This window comes from Callithrix jacchus, chromosome 1 (assembly GCF_049354715.1).
Source record: "Callithrix jacchus isolate 240 chromosome 1, calJac240_pri, whole genome shotgun sequence".
Classification (NCBI taxonomy): Eukaryota; Metazoa; Chordata; class Mammalia; order Primates; family Cebidae; genus Callithrix; species Callithrix jacchus.
Window position 1 is genome coordinate 43,844,241 of NC_133502.1, and position 14,758 is coordinate 43,858,998.

General features: G+C 32.5%; 1 protein-coding gene across 4 annotated transcripts in view; it reads left to right on the forward strand.

Moving 5' to 3' along the window:
- Positions 1-14,758, forward strand: part of DACH1 (dachshund family transcription factor 1) — a 428,780-nt gene that overhangs the window by 397,730 nt on the left and 16,292 nt on the right. For 2 of the 4 annotated variants that reach the window (XM_035296525.3, XM_008984114.5), the window contains one exon: positions 13,878-13,981. The exons of the other annotated variants lie outside the window; for them this stretch is intronic. In XM_035296525.3, coding sequence (XP_035152416.1) covers positions 13,878-13,948 — 71 coding nt within the window. In that variant the 3' untranslated portion in view covers positions 13,949-13,981. The remainder of the gene's footprint in view (positions 1-13,877; positions 13,982-14,758) is intronic. 4 annotated transcript variants of the gene reach the window in all.

The window sequence follows — 14,758 nt, forward strand, 5'->3', positions numbered from 1 at the left end:
GCGTTATTAACAGAAAATATAAATGTCTTGTTAGCATAAATACAGTCGAAAAAATGAATTAAATTGGTTTGCTCATAAACATGTTTGTGGTTGAGCTTAAATAGTGTCTGGAAGACCAATACTTAAAAATAGTGATCTATGGAATTGGGAAAAATATTAGCAAGGGACTCTAAAGATCAGTGCTAGATCCATTTTGATTTAACATCATAATTAGTGGCATGAAGGAGTGGTTGAACAGTGTGAGATTCACAGGTAATCCTAATTTAAAAGTGGTGACACATCTGTGACTGCACAGATATAAACATGCAAAATAAACTTGCGAAATTTATAAATTTAAGAAGGAATCAATTAACATTGCCTTTGTAAGAAAGAAAATTTATTATTATTATTATTTTTTGAGACGGAGTTTCGCTCCTGTTACCCAGGCTGGAGTGAAATGGTGTGATCTCAGCTCACTGCAACCTCCGCCTCCTGGGTTCAGGCAATTCTCCTGCCTCAGCCTCCTGAGTAGCTGGGATTGCAGGCACGCGCCACTGTGCCCAGCTAATTTTTTGTTATTTTTAGTAGAGATGGGGTTTCACCATGTTGACCAGGATGGTCTCCATCTCTTGACCTCGTGATCCACCCGCCTCAGCCTCCCAAAGTGCTGGGATTACAGGCTTGAGACCTTCAAAGAACATTAAAAAGCGCAACAAATATCAATGACAATATATGTCCACTTATATATCTTTTTATGGTACTATAGTAACCCCAATTAGCACAGGGGTGAGAGAAGTATCAGAGAAGAGGTAGAAAAATCAGCTGCATTTAAATTTCATATATACATTTGTACTGATGATACTTTTAACTACTATGAATTCCAAATAACTAGGATGTTGCTTTTTCATTTTGGTCAATACATCAATTTTTAAGAATTTTTATATAGTATAGTATTATCTTCAGATTTATGAAAAATGTATTTATAAGTTTTTGCTTTGAGGTTTTTTTTTTTTAATTTTTTATTGGATTTTAGGTTTTGGGGTACATGAGCAGAGCATGTAAGACAGTTGCGTAGGAACACACATGGAGTGTGCTTTTCTTTCCTTCTCCCCTTCACCCACATTTGGCATTTCTCCCCAGGCTATCCCTCCCCACCTCCCCCTCCCACTGGCCCTCCCCTTTTCCCCCCAATAGACCCCAGTGTTTATTACTCCCCTTTCTGTGTCCATGTGTTCTCATTTTTCATCACCCACCTATGAGGGAGAATATGCGGTGTTTCATTTTCTGTTCTTGTGTCAGTTTGCTGAGGATGACGTTCTCCAGATTCATCCATGTCCCTACAAACGACACAAACTCATCATTTCTGATTGCTGCATAATATTCCATGGTGTATATGTGCCACATTTTTCCAATCCAGTCTATTATCAATGGGCATTTTGGTTGATTCCAGGTCTTTGCTATTGTAAACAGTGCTGCAATGAACATTCGTGTACATGTGTCCTTATAGTAGAACGATTTATAGTCTTTTTAACCTTTATTGTTAAGGGGGAAAATGATGGTTCAGTTGGAACAAGTTGTCCCATTAACTTGTTCATCAAAGATTATCACAATAAAAAATATATATAATGACTACCAAAGCTGAGGAAGGTTACTATTTAGTATTATAGGTAACAGTTAGCTCTTATGGTTCATATTCATAAAGTCTGCTTCCTCCTTTTGTATTCATCCTCCATAGTAAGGGTATCCTGGCCATCTTAGAGAAACCTTAAGAAACACAGTGGCTTCTTTAAAATGGAGCATAAATATAATAAAAATTTTTTTTCTGAGAAATATTGTTATACTTCAAGATTTATAAGAGTGATCTGAAAATATTTAAGTAACAGAAAAAGAACCCGCATTTTTAAGTCTGTTACAATAAGGATTTGTATGAACAAAATAAAAAACTGATATACAAATACATCGTTATGGAAAGTGTGTTATTTTGATAGCATATACATATTTAGACATTCTAAGCATATACAATCTGATATAAATTCCTCTTTAGAAAACAAAAACATTGTCATTTAGATTATGAATATAAAAACGCTTATGCTGCATTATTCCACCTCCCATGGTTAGGGACAGAATGCAGACATGCCACAATAATGTTTTTTTATTTCTACTGTTCGAACCATATTAATGAGAACATCATTTTGGAGAACTAATTATTTCTATTTGTCTTGTGTCACACTTTCTAATTCCCCTATATTAGCACAGCCAAAACAAATTAATTGCTTTTCCAGTAGTTGAACCTTGTCCAAGAATGAGCTCACATTCCCTTCCAGTTTCCCTGTTTCTGGGAGTGCATTGTGTCAGAAATTTCTCTTGATACTAAACATAGTCTTGAGAATATCTTTACAGATTTCTGTGTGCTCACTTGATGAAATTTATAAGTTTAAGTGACCCACCAGGAAAGATAAAGTTCTTAGCTGCAAGATTATACATCAAAACAGTTAAAGTGAAATTAAAATTAAATGAATGAATCTCACTGAAGCAAAAAAAGCAGTAATTAATGGTTCCCTTAATTGTCTTCATAAAATATTTGCATGGGTCTAATTTGCATAATTTGCATGTATTAATTAATCTTTCAAAGGAATTTTGTGCTGAGAGAAGCCAAAAAATCTCTTTGTTTTATTTAAGATCTAATGAAATATTTATCTTCTTTAATGAACTTCTCATCTTCATTAAAATAAAAATTGCACAAGTTTGTATGTTTTAAATGTTTTTATAATTGAAGTATTCAAAAAATCTCTTTAGTCTTACAATAGCTGAAAAACAAACACATTATTTAGCATTCAGTATCATTTTAGCAACAGCAACACTTTAAAATAAAAAAGTTCAATTTCACTTTCTCAAAGATGGCAAAGCATATGGCAAATAAATATAGTGATTTCATTTTAAAAATAAGATTTATAAAGATCTGCTCATTTTTTTTAAATGACAATGTTATTTTTATGGCTAAAGGGCAATTAGAGAGTACGAATGAGAAAAATCAGAATGTTTAATTGTTTGGGAAATGGTTCATTGGTTGAAAATGTTTTCACTGGTTCAAAGAAATTCGTCTATAAAAATCCATTTGATATTATCAACAACTGCTAGATTGACTGACAGTGCTTCCTGGCAAAAGCTACACAGTTCTAACTTTATTCTAAATCTGTCTGCTAGGGAATTGCAGCAGGAGTTTCTCCTCTCACAAACTAAGAGATCATAATGAAAACCAAGAGCCGTGCCTTGGAAGGGATGAAGTCCAAAATCTCATCAAATGCCAAATAGTATACATTCAAGGGAACCGAGGAGGAATGGGAGGAGAGAGCCTGGAAGTTAAAAAGACATAAGGGAAAGGATATTGGTGATCTCTTAATGGGATTATTTTTAACTCAGCAGTGTTTCAGGATATTACCAAAAAAGAACATCATCTAATACTTCCAAAGCAATTTAAGGTTTACACAACTTTTTTCTTTTTACAGAAAACTCATTTTATATTTGAGTAAACTGAGGCACATAGATGTAAGTCACTTGGACTCAAACTGTGAACCCAGAATCTTTGAATTCCTTTGTCTCCCTATGCCTTGCTTTCTACATGACAGCAATCTCTTTATGTCATGAGAATTTATGAAGTGACTATGAGTGACTAAATGTTAAAGTAGATAATGAGGGTGGCATAAATTTATGAGGATTAGGATTCAAAATGCAAATATATAGTCTTTCTATGTAAAGATTAGTAATGTGATAAAATCAATTAAGTTGACTTGGAGTTTCCTGTAGGATTCATCTTTAGTAAAAAGGCATTTTCATTAGACAAAGGTGGCCCTGCAGCCACTCTCAGTTTGCATTTTTCTCAAGAAGTTTTCTCTAAAATAAAACAAAGTTCAGTTTTCTCTAAAATAAGTTTACTAGTTTACAGGGATAATTAAGAAATCAGTTACACAATAAATGCCAATATGTATTTTATTTGTACTAATATCAGTAATGTATTTAAATAACTGATTTTAAAATGATTAAAATTAACATTAATAATGATTTAGTGCTAAGGGAGCAGTGCCGAACTGAGAGTAATAGTGTAGTGTCAATACTACCATTCATGAATGTTGTGACCTTGGTAACTCACTTTAACTGCTAAGTCCCGTTCTAACACTGATATTTTTATTCTGTCAAAACAGCGAAGACACCTGCTTTGTTCACTGAGTATAGACACATAAACACATGCACACACACACACACACACATATGTATTCATGATTTGTGTGGATGTTTGTGTGTGTATGTGTGTGTGTAGATAGATAGACAGATAGATTCTAGATCTAGAATTTCTGGGTTCAAATACCTGTGCTGCTGTTAACTGTATGATACTAAGTGTGTAAACTGTTTGATTTCTGAGTTCCAAATCTGTAAAACAAAGATAATGATAATAATATTCTTTTTGTGGATTTGTTATGAAGATTAAATGAGTTAATATACATCAAGAAGTTAGAACTAACTTGTAGAGGCCAAGTGCTGAAAATATTTTGCTATTTTTACAATTATGCACAAATTTAATGTTATAGTACTTGAAATTGTATTAATTTTTGCTAAATATTAAATGCATCTTGCATTCTCCTAGGTCAATTATATTTTTTTTATTAAATGTATTTTGCATTCTCCTAGGCCAATTATATATTTTTTTCTTTATGTGATACATAGCTTTTCTTTGAGACATGATTGAGCTGGAAAATGAAATAAATATTCACCAGATTTTCCAGAGCATTTAAAAAATTCATGATAGGGTATCAATTTCAATAGTTATATCAATTAAAACAATATAGCTTAAGGAGTTTTATTTGTAGCTACATATTGTATATGATTATCTCTTTCAAAATAAAAAATAAACTAGTATTGTTGGCTCAAATTTCAGATGGAAGTATTAGAGTGTCTTAATTTTTTATTATATTTAGCAAATTTCTTCTAATATGATTTGTATTTTCATATAGTGTAGAGTAACTGCAGACTCTTCTAATTCATATGTAATCATACTCCAGAGATAGTAAATCTCCAAACATAGTTCCACTTAAGCTTACTAATTACACCTATAAAACGATGAATGATGGCTACAAATTATTGGATCTGACTCTCATTCTTTATTTATTTCTCCCTTGGAGAAAGAGTGCTGGATGGGGAGATTTTAGACCATAAATTATTTCCATATGTATTCAGGTGTGCTATGTTTAACTTTGGTTTCATAACCTGGTTTTACATTTACATTTACTTCATAAGGCTTATGAAGTCATCTTAACGGAATTAAGAACTAATTATTTGATTTCTATGGCAAAATAATATTATATTAATAATTTTGATGTCTTTATTTTCTTAATGGGTTATACTGGTTAATATAGTTTTAGGCCTCTCTTGTTCCAGATTATCATTGTCTTTTGACTGTCTTTAACAAATTTCTCCAGAAAAGTTATAAAAATTTCAAAATCTGGGCCTTATTCGGTTAAAGGATAGTGGTTTGGAGAGAAATTTCACTAATGAGAAAAGATTTGGCGTAAGATAGCAACAATTGAAAACAAATCCCTCTTCTAAACCCAGTAGATAGGTATGAGCTCCAGCCAACCCAAAGGGGACCATAAGCCCAGTAGTACCATATTTGTTCTCTAATGGAACTCCAAATACATATTTATATGTAAAATTACAGATTCCTAAAAGCACTGTAGAAGCCTGAATAAGATGCAGGCTTATTTATGTTCTCTGATATTGGTTAAGAGAGATTTTTTAAAAACATCTGAATCAAAAACAATTGTAATGCAGCATAAACCAATTTGAAAATAGCAGTTCAGTCACAAATAAAGGACAAAGCTCCCAAAGTTCTTTTGAATGAATGCAATGACTTCTCCTAACTGCTTTGAATTCAGACTTACTTTTGGGATAATATTTTGAGGACCATCCTCCTACCTCTTCCTTTATACTTGGGCCATTCAGATTAACTCCACTGTGTTAGGAACTTAAGTGTTATAAATATTGCAAAGGATAAAAATGCCCAATGTTTTATTATGTAGATTCTAATTATTTGTCTTAAATGATTAGAAGAAAGAATATTTAAAGAAATTGCAGACGATGCTTTAATTTAAAGGGTTGATTAATTATATAATATAATAGCTAATAGGCTTGCATTTCCCTAAGAGTTCAGGACCAAGCCTGTTAATGTGTCAAAGTCTCAATTACAGAAAATAGTGAAGTAAATGCAATAGATAGAAGAAAAATATGTTAATGGAATAAAGTCATATGTTTATTGTCTATCCTTTGGAATACATTTCTTGTAATTCTTCATATCTTTCCTGGATGAGACCCCACTGAGGTTTGTAACATATTTGCACTTACTTTACAAGAGTTACCAGCAGTGGAGTCAAATGGTACTGGAATAAGCCTTTTCTCCATATTGTTTTATTATTCATAGATATTTTATTGTAGTCTTGTAATGAGATTTTAAAATACAGGCCAAATTCAACCAATGACTTATTGCTCCTTTTTATTCCTACTGATATAAGAAATGAAGGCAGGTTGCCCTAATGCTTTGACTGGTTTGGGTTCAAACTAGACAGAAACCTCTTCACTGGCTCCCAACAAGACAACCTTGTCAAGTCCACATCAAGGGCACAGGATCGGGCAACACCACCACCCAATCATCCATCCAGAAAACATGTAAATACGCCGAAGAATATGAGCTGTCATGCTAAACAATAGAACAAATTTCCTTTGATCAGGAGCTGGGAATAGTATCTAGCTTAATTTCTACATTTCCTCATCTCCTAATTTCACATTCACCACAAGAGTCTCAACTGACTAATTCTAAAAACACTGATAACATTTATCTACACAGTGAAAATGTTATGAAATTAATGCTTGAGTGGTTATAAATCAACACAGAAAAAGATGTGGTGAATTTTCTAGAATGTTTATATACTTAAGTTTTTTCAGTATAACTAGATTTTTGTTTTCTCTTTCTGGTAAGCCATATAATAACTGATTTTCTAAACTAATGTGTAAATATTTAGTTTGGTGGGTAATTTCTTACTTGGATCGCAAATGTAGTTCTTGGTTGCCTTGGTTTGAACAGTGTTTTTATGTGTGATTCTTTTCTTTGTGAGAAAATTAGAACATAGCCATTTATTTAAACTCAACAATTCACATAGAAGAACTGTGAATTCTCATAGACCAGTGATTTCTTTGCATGTTATTTTACAAAACAAACATAAAAAAATGCAAAAACCTTTCCAGTAATTTTCTTAACGGTAAAAAATTATAGTCAACAAAAGGTGAAATTCCATGATGTATTAGAAAGCTGCAGACTTTTATATTTTAAAACTTGCAGGGCTTTAACATGAAAAAATATGTGTATAATTTTTAGCAATATTGGGAGATTAATGATACTTTGGATTTATGAGAGACTTGAAAATAATAAATCTTGTTTTTCTGTATTGGCAGGATTTATGATTTCTGAATAAAATGAGTTAGCAATGTGGCAAATATAAAACACTAGACTTTTTCCCTCTTCTTTGGGCTTAATTTCAGTTTTAATTTCTTCTCTACTGAGCTTTTCTCATCTCCCTTTGCATATTACTTTCTGAAGGTCTACACTTTCATATGGTTTAGCTAATAAATACAGAATATAAAAATATCCCACAAAAAAGGTTTGGGATGTTTCAAAATGATGAACTTAGGTTACAGTAAAACCTCAGAATAGCTATTCTCATGTCTTTCACTTAAATAATTTTCATCCATCTTCTCTCTTCCTGAAACATTGCAACTGCTATAAAATCTTCACTGCAGTGTAGAAAGAAAAAAATATAGATGAACACGTTCTTCCAATACGGCTTTGAGACTGCTATCAATATAATCAATATAACTACTCTGAGAAAATCTTATGAAAAGTTTGAGAGGACAACATTTTAAAATGGCTCTTTGTTTTTACTGCATATCTTCTTGAATTTTCAAAGTCCATGTTTAGTATTTTAAAGGCACCAAGATCCAGCATTAAAGTCCCGCATTAAAAGTTAAGCATGTTTGACTTATTGAACTAGCATTTCCTAACAGTATCTGCCCATAAAACCTTTTTATTGAATTAAAAGTAATAATATTTCATGAAATGAACTTTGGCAAACTATTGTACGTAACTCTTGTTGAATCCATCTGTAGTAGCCAATTCACTTTAATAAATGCTTATACACTTAAGTGCAGGGCCAAAAAATATTGTAAAGGATGAAAATGCAAAAGACATTTCCTTTCTAATTTACTTATAATCTAGTGGAATATACAGAAACAAATAATTCTAATAAAACATATTAGTTAATTGGTTTTAATATAGCTGTAGATATTAAGATATTGTTCAGTGTGGTAGGAATTTTAAGTTTTATTTATATAAAAGTATGAAATACTTATGTGCCAGATTATATTATATGAAACAAACAATTTTAACAAATCAAAATATAACTATATCATATATATGCATGTCTCAATATTTAAAAGCCAATATACTCTATAAAATAGTTAAGTAATCATAATTTGTAATTTTTCTAGTAGAACTTATTTCTAGCTTTGTTGGTTATAAGAACTCACACAATATTGGAAGCATGCATCCAAGCCTAAAATTGATTTGATAGGTAAAATCTAAAATTTAGAAATTCTGATTTTTTTCCCTGAAAGATGTAAAAAGTGTATAATTCTCAGTTAATAAAGTATCTACTTTAACCCAGTACTTCTGAAATGTAAATAAATTGCTTTCAGAGTAAAGGCAAATCAATTCATTCCACCTGGCTGATTGATGAAAATTTATTTAAGTCAAGATAGTTAAGTCTAGATCTTCTGAGAAGCCATATTATTAGCATATTTTACAAAATTTTTCCAAACAGGAAAGAAATAAATATGATTGTTTCCCAGTATGGCATTGGACGGATTCCCAAATAATCTTCTTTAAAGTTAAAAACTGGCCGTTTCTGGTTTTTTAAATTCTGAAATCAATATAGTAAATTCTAAATAATATACACATTACATAAGAGGTATTCATAAAAAGTGACAATAAGGAAATAAAAAATGTAATTCATTCAGAAAAGAGGTAATGAGGATTCATCTTTTTGGTGTCATATAAGGAATAGAGTGAGAAGATGCATTTGAAATACGAGGGCTAAATCAAATTGTAATACTAAGAAAATGTGAAAGCCAAATAGCTCTGTTTGAGATTGATAATCTGGGAAAGAGATCCAGGTTAGTGTAGTGATGATGAGTTTGGCTTACTAACATTGGGTGTGATGTGACAATGTGGCATTTAGATAGAGCTGTAGAGTAATCACCTCAGGAGATAGGAAGCAAGCTTTGGAATGTGAGATCCAGATGAGAGACACAACTTTGGACATCACTGAACCAGACAAAAATCTCTTATACTGAAAATGTAGAATCTCTTTGCATAATCTTGATTTTATTATTCTGAGAAGTGAGTGAAGTCACTCCCCAGTTCATCCTTCCTCAAAGAAAAACAGTAATGAGAGCAACCAAGGCAACATTGAGAAACCAAGGTTGTTCAAATGGCTATGAATTAAAATGTTTTTGTAACATGTTGTATTACCCTCGTATTTAATCAATGACAAAATATTTTTTAGAAATGGAGAGAACATAATGCAGCTTTTTTGTGTGTGGGAGTTAAAAAGGTGGATTTGAATTTGTCCAAGAAAGTGAGTGTAATAAAACTGGGACCAAGAAATTTACAGTGTTAGATTATGTACATGAAATTAGAATAGTGAATGATAAAAATACATAGTGTTATGTTAGATAATTCATGTTTTGACTTATTTATTTTGCATCTTTGTTGATTCTGCAGATTTTATCTATGACAAACTGTCAATTCAACTCTTGCATTAAGAGACATGTATTTTTCATGAAATTGTTTCATATGGCAATATGTTGGATACCAGTCCTTTCAAGTAATCAAACTTACATTGAATAGAGTCATAAACAGAAAAGCAACAATAATTTACTCTCATTGTAAGCTTTTTCCTCAGATGCATACATATTCTTTGCAGTCATTTGAACAGTATAATGCATTCTTATTTTGATGAAGGGAAAGTAAAAATTACACTTATTCTTTAGTCTTGGTAAATAAAGAAAAACATGCTCCTGTAATAGTGTCCCGAATTATCACAAGAAAGTGTCTGTTTACCAAAATAATACTATTCTCACAGTTCATTTTAAGCTTTAGGAACATCATGATCTCTTAATATATAAAGCATTTGATAATAGTGTCATCAAGTGTCTGTTTAGTGCTGCAACATTTAGAATTTTTATCTGAGCACTGAACTTATAAGAACTAGAGCTGTTACAGATGGCAATGCAGTTTTGAAGTCTTTATACAGACACCACAATGCTACCAAAACCTGGTGGGAACATAGGCAAGATTTATTATCCAAGACTTCGAAGTTAATATTCTTATAGCCATGCAAGTAGGTTTTCCTAAGAAGAAATGGAACTGAAGTCTGTCCAGTTGAAATCAAGGTAGAGGACCATGGATTTTAAGATAAAATCAGCATTTTGGGTTGAACAATTTGCTATTGTCCAAGAGCAACTGCGAATTAGCCCTAAAAGAATAGTATTGAGTCCCTACGGTGGGAAAATAAAGATTTTTATTATAAAGTGGTTTAGGCCTAAGTCTAGATGAATTCTTTACATTCATAATGCTTCTCGAAATCTAACCTTAATTCAGGATATAATCATCTACATGGTCACATAAGTTAATTTTATTCATGTCACAATCTCTAGTGATGGGAAAATAAGGCAATACTGACAGTAACCACAGCCACAAGCTATTAATTTTAATGGAAATAGTGGCCTGTGTTACCATGACCCACGGCAGAATTTCACAATGGGCATGAAATATACATATATCAGCATCTATCTTCTTTCTAAATATATGCACATGTATTATAATATACTTTATATGTTTAGTTGCAGAGTTTTTGTGTTTATCTTGAAATTATATTAAAGAAGTTTGGCAATCATGTGAAATTTAATATATGTTGAGAACAAATGAACTTTCAGCAGACATTAATTACAAGTCCATAGTGCTCAGATGTATCCTGAAATTCTTTGTATCTAGAGATAGAGACAATTTGTAAAATGCAAAAGTATCTATTAGCATTACAGTTTTTTGTAATAGGACATTTTGTCTTTTGTTGTTGTTGTTGCATTCCAATTTAGAAAGCACTTAGTGTCTTACATTTATTATTGTTTCTGACCAGTTTGTTGATATTTTATAAGCAATTTGCAAAGGATGAGTTCTGTTTCCTTAGAAAATATGCAGCGTGATAAAATATACTTTTAAAAATTGCAAGATACCAGATTTAACCACATTTGGTCTCAGCCAATTATCATCACTGAATCAGAAGTTCTCAGGAACAATTAATATGTTTTCCTGTTTCATTCAATATAGTATCTCTTTAGATGCTTTTAAGAGAGGGTCTAGAATGTGGTTTTCCTCTTTTGCTTTTTGTCAGTTCATTAAATTGTAACAACTTCAGCACTCGGGAGCTATACAGTTGCCTGGGATAAGTTCTGTCGCAGTCCATCTAGTGACTTGATATGGTCATTATTATTCTGAAACAACTTTGATCTGAGAATTAAACTATTACCAATTATCGTTTTTATTCCTGAGAAGACTACCAAATATCATGAAATAATATCATCACTCTTTAAGGAAAACCTGTTTTTATTCCTAGTACAATCAAAGCACCCTAGGGTAATACAAGCAAATTATTTCCACTTACTAAACAAGATATATATACATATATATATATACACACATATATATGTATATTATATATATATGATCTATCTATCTATCTATCTATCTATCTATCTATGGAGAGGTGTGTGTGTATATTCATGACAAAACAAGTCTGTTAAAAGTGAGAAAATTAATAGTTTGTGATTTAGAATAATTTATCTTTTTAACAGCAAATCAGATGTTTGTTTTGATTTTACATCATAAGAACAAGAAATTATCTGGGAAACATACAAGTTAGCCTTGTTTCTCTGAAAGGCAGGAAGACTCCTAGGCGAAAACACAAGGTAGCATTTGGTTTGGTGAGTTCACATGATCTGGGGTTAGATTAGCAATCTTTTCTGTATTTCAGAAGAAAGCAAACAGAGATACCAACACAGTAAAACTCACAAGAATTAAAATATTTACCCGTGACATTGACCAGCACATCTTTTCTATCATGGAATGACTATTAGTGGCACCACAAATTACCTCAAAACTTCATGGCTTAAAATAATATTTATTACCTCATGGTTTCTGTGTGTGAGGAATGGGCCTTCTGCTTTGGGCACCCCAGGATACAGGAAGGTGTTGGCAGGCCTGCAGTCATCTCTAGACTCCACTGAGGGAGACTCCACTTCCAAGCTGACTAATGTGGCTGCTGCCAGGCCTCCTGTCCTCAAGGGTGTTAGACTGAGGGACTGGGTTGCTTGCTGGCCATTGGCCAGAGGCCACCATCAGTTCCTTGCCACATGGTACTCTCCACAGGACAGCTCAATACATGGCAGCCTGCTTCATCAGATCAAGCAGGGGAAAAGATCTGGGGAGGAAGTGTGTGCCTGCAACTTGGAAGTTACAGTCTTTTTAGAACCTAATCTTGAAAGTGACATCCCATCGTTTTTACCATACTCTCTACATTAGAAGCAAGTCACTAGGTACAACCCACACTTAAGGAGACGGTATCACGTACAGCTATAATTATAGGAGGCAGGGGGCACTGCTGACCATCTTCGAGGATGCCTATCACAGAAGGCTCTTCGGAAAGTAAAACTGTCAAATTACTAGCGAGAATGGAACAAGAACAAGGAGTACAATATATTCAAATATTTAATGGATTCAGGAATATATCTAAAGATAGACCAGATGTCCATGTCTGTCTTTGAAAGTAACTTCATCCCTGTCTGATCATTGTGATTAATAGCTTTCTCCAGGCTACATTTCTGGTCAAACATTCTATTGATTCTCATATTCTTCCTTTAGTTATGATAGTTCTGTCAATATGCTTTCTTGTCTGTTTTCCTGTCATTTTTTTTTTCAATATAATTTTGCACATCTTTGATCTCTTCTGTGTTAAAGTTTAGTGCAAAGAGGCCACTTTACTTAATAGTTCTTGTATAGGATGTTAGTGTTCTCACCCATATACTGTCTAAACATCAGTTGATTATTTCTTTAGGTAAGACATAAAGAAAAGTTATTTCCCCATGACAGTGTCACTCCTTTAGCTAGGAAACTCTCATATTTACTGAGCTCTTTCACTGAAGTTTACCTATCATCTGTCAAGTTGAACACTAAGCCAGAATCTCAGTTTGGTTTTGTGTAAATATATTAAATAAGGCTTTAAAGACGTGGAACTTCATTCACCCATAATTACCTCCCTAAACAAATATAACGTTTATTAAAAGTGCCAAATTAGTTATGGTGTAGAAAATGCTGAATTTTTAAAATCCAGATGATGACTTTTTTTCCTTCTAAACTTGGAAGAAAATGACTAGGCTTTGACAAGAGCTGCCCTTCTAACTGCCACCTTTGGCTTTTTCTTAGCGAGAACACATAAAATATTCTGGAAATTCAGTTTACTCACAGGGTTTTGTCTGTTTCTTGCAGTTCTGAAAAGATATAACAGCTTGGAATGAGTCAAAATATTCATGTTTTCCTTCTCTGTACCATCTTATTTGATCAAACAAGAAATCATTTTTCTTCTATTATCTGTTTTAATTAAGGATAGTGTATAATTTGTCCAGTCATCACTTAGGATGAAATATGCACTTACCTGATTATTTCCTTCCACCTTGTTTCTCAGTCTTCTTTACCTCAGAAAGGGATAGAAGAACAGAGAAAGTAATGAGATGTCATTGTCTTTCACTTTGCTGAAATCCGGAGATCTCACCTTCCAATCAGGACAAGGTAACCTAAGTGCAAAGTACCCCATTCTCACTTGCTGGTACATTAACCACTCTGATGGCTTCTTGCTTCTTACTAATGAATGTTTAATTAGAAGACACACACAAAAATACTTTACCAAAGCATTTCTCCGGCAATATAAATTTTTTCCTTTATTTACAGAAACAAAACAAAACTTTAAAGAGGGTCTGTGCTCTGCTTTTTGTTTTTGTTTTTGATAAACCTTTAAAAGATAATTTAATATTTACTTCAAATAGAGTCAAACAGAACAGTAATTTCTTATTCTAACAAATGCACATTAGCATATGGAGTCCTAATTCAGTAACAGGTAATACAGTTAAGAAGACTTTCATAAACTTTACCATTATAAATTTGCTGTTAAAACATGGTGGACCAATAGATTAGAATCTAGCTAATGTCCACACTCAGTCCAGTAAGTTTCATGAATGTAAACCTGATATTTCTGGAGAACTCTGTCAAGAAAATCACGAACCATTTGTTTGCTACCTGACGCTTGAATAGGACTTCTCAGAAACCTCATTGCTAAGCAGGAAAACTATTTATTATGAGAACACTGTCCATATAAACCAGTGAAACAGTATATGTGTATGGTAGATAAGGTAAATCTTTAAGTAGTTATTAATAAATATCTGATATTGCTGACACACTAAAATTATATTTCATTGAGGCATGCTATTTTTTTTTAATTTGTATTTGAAAAAAGAATTTAAATTAGGTGCAGTGACTCATGTCTATAATCTCAGCAGTTTGGGAGGCGGA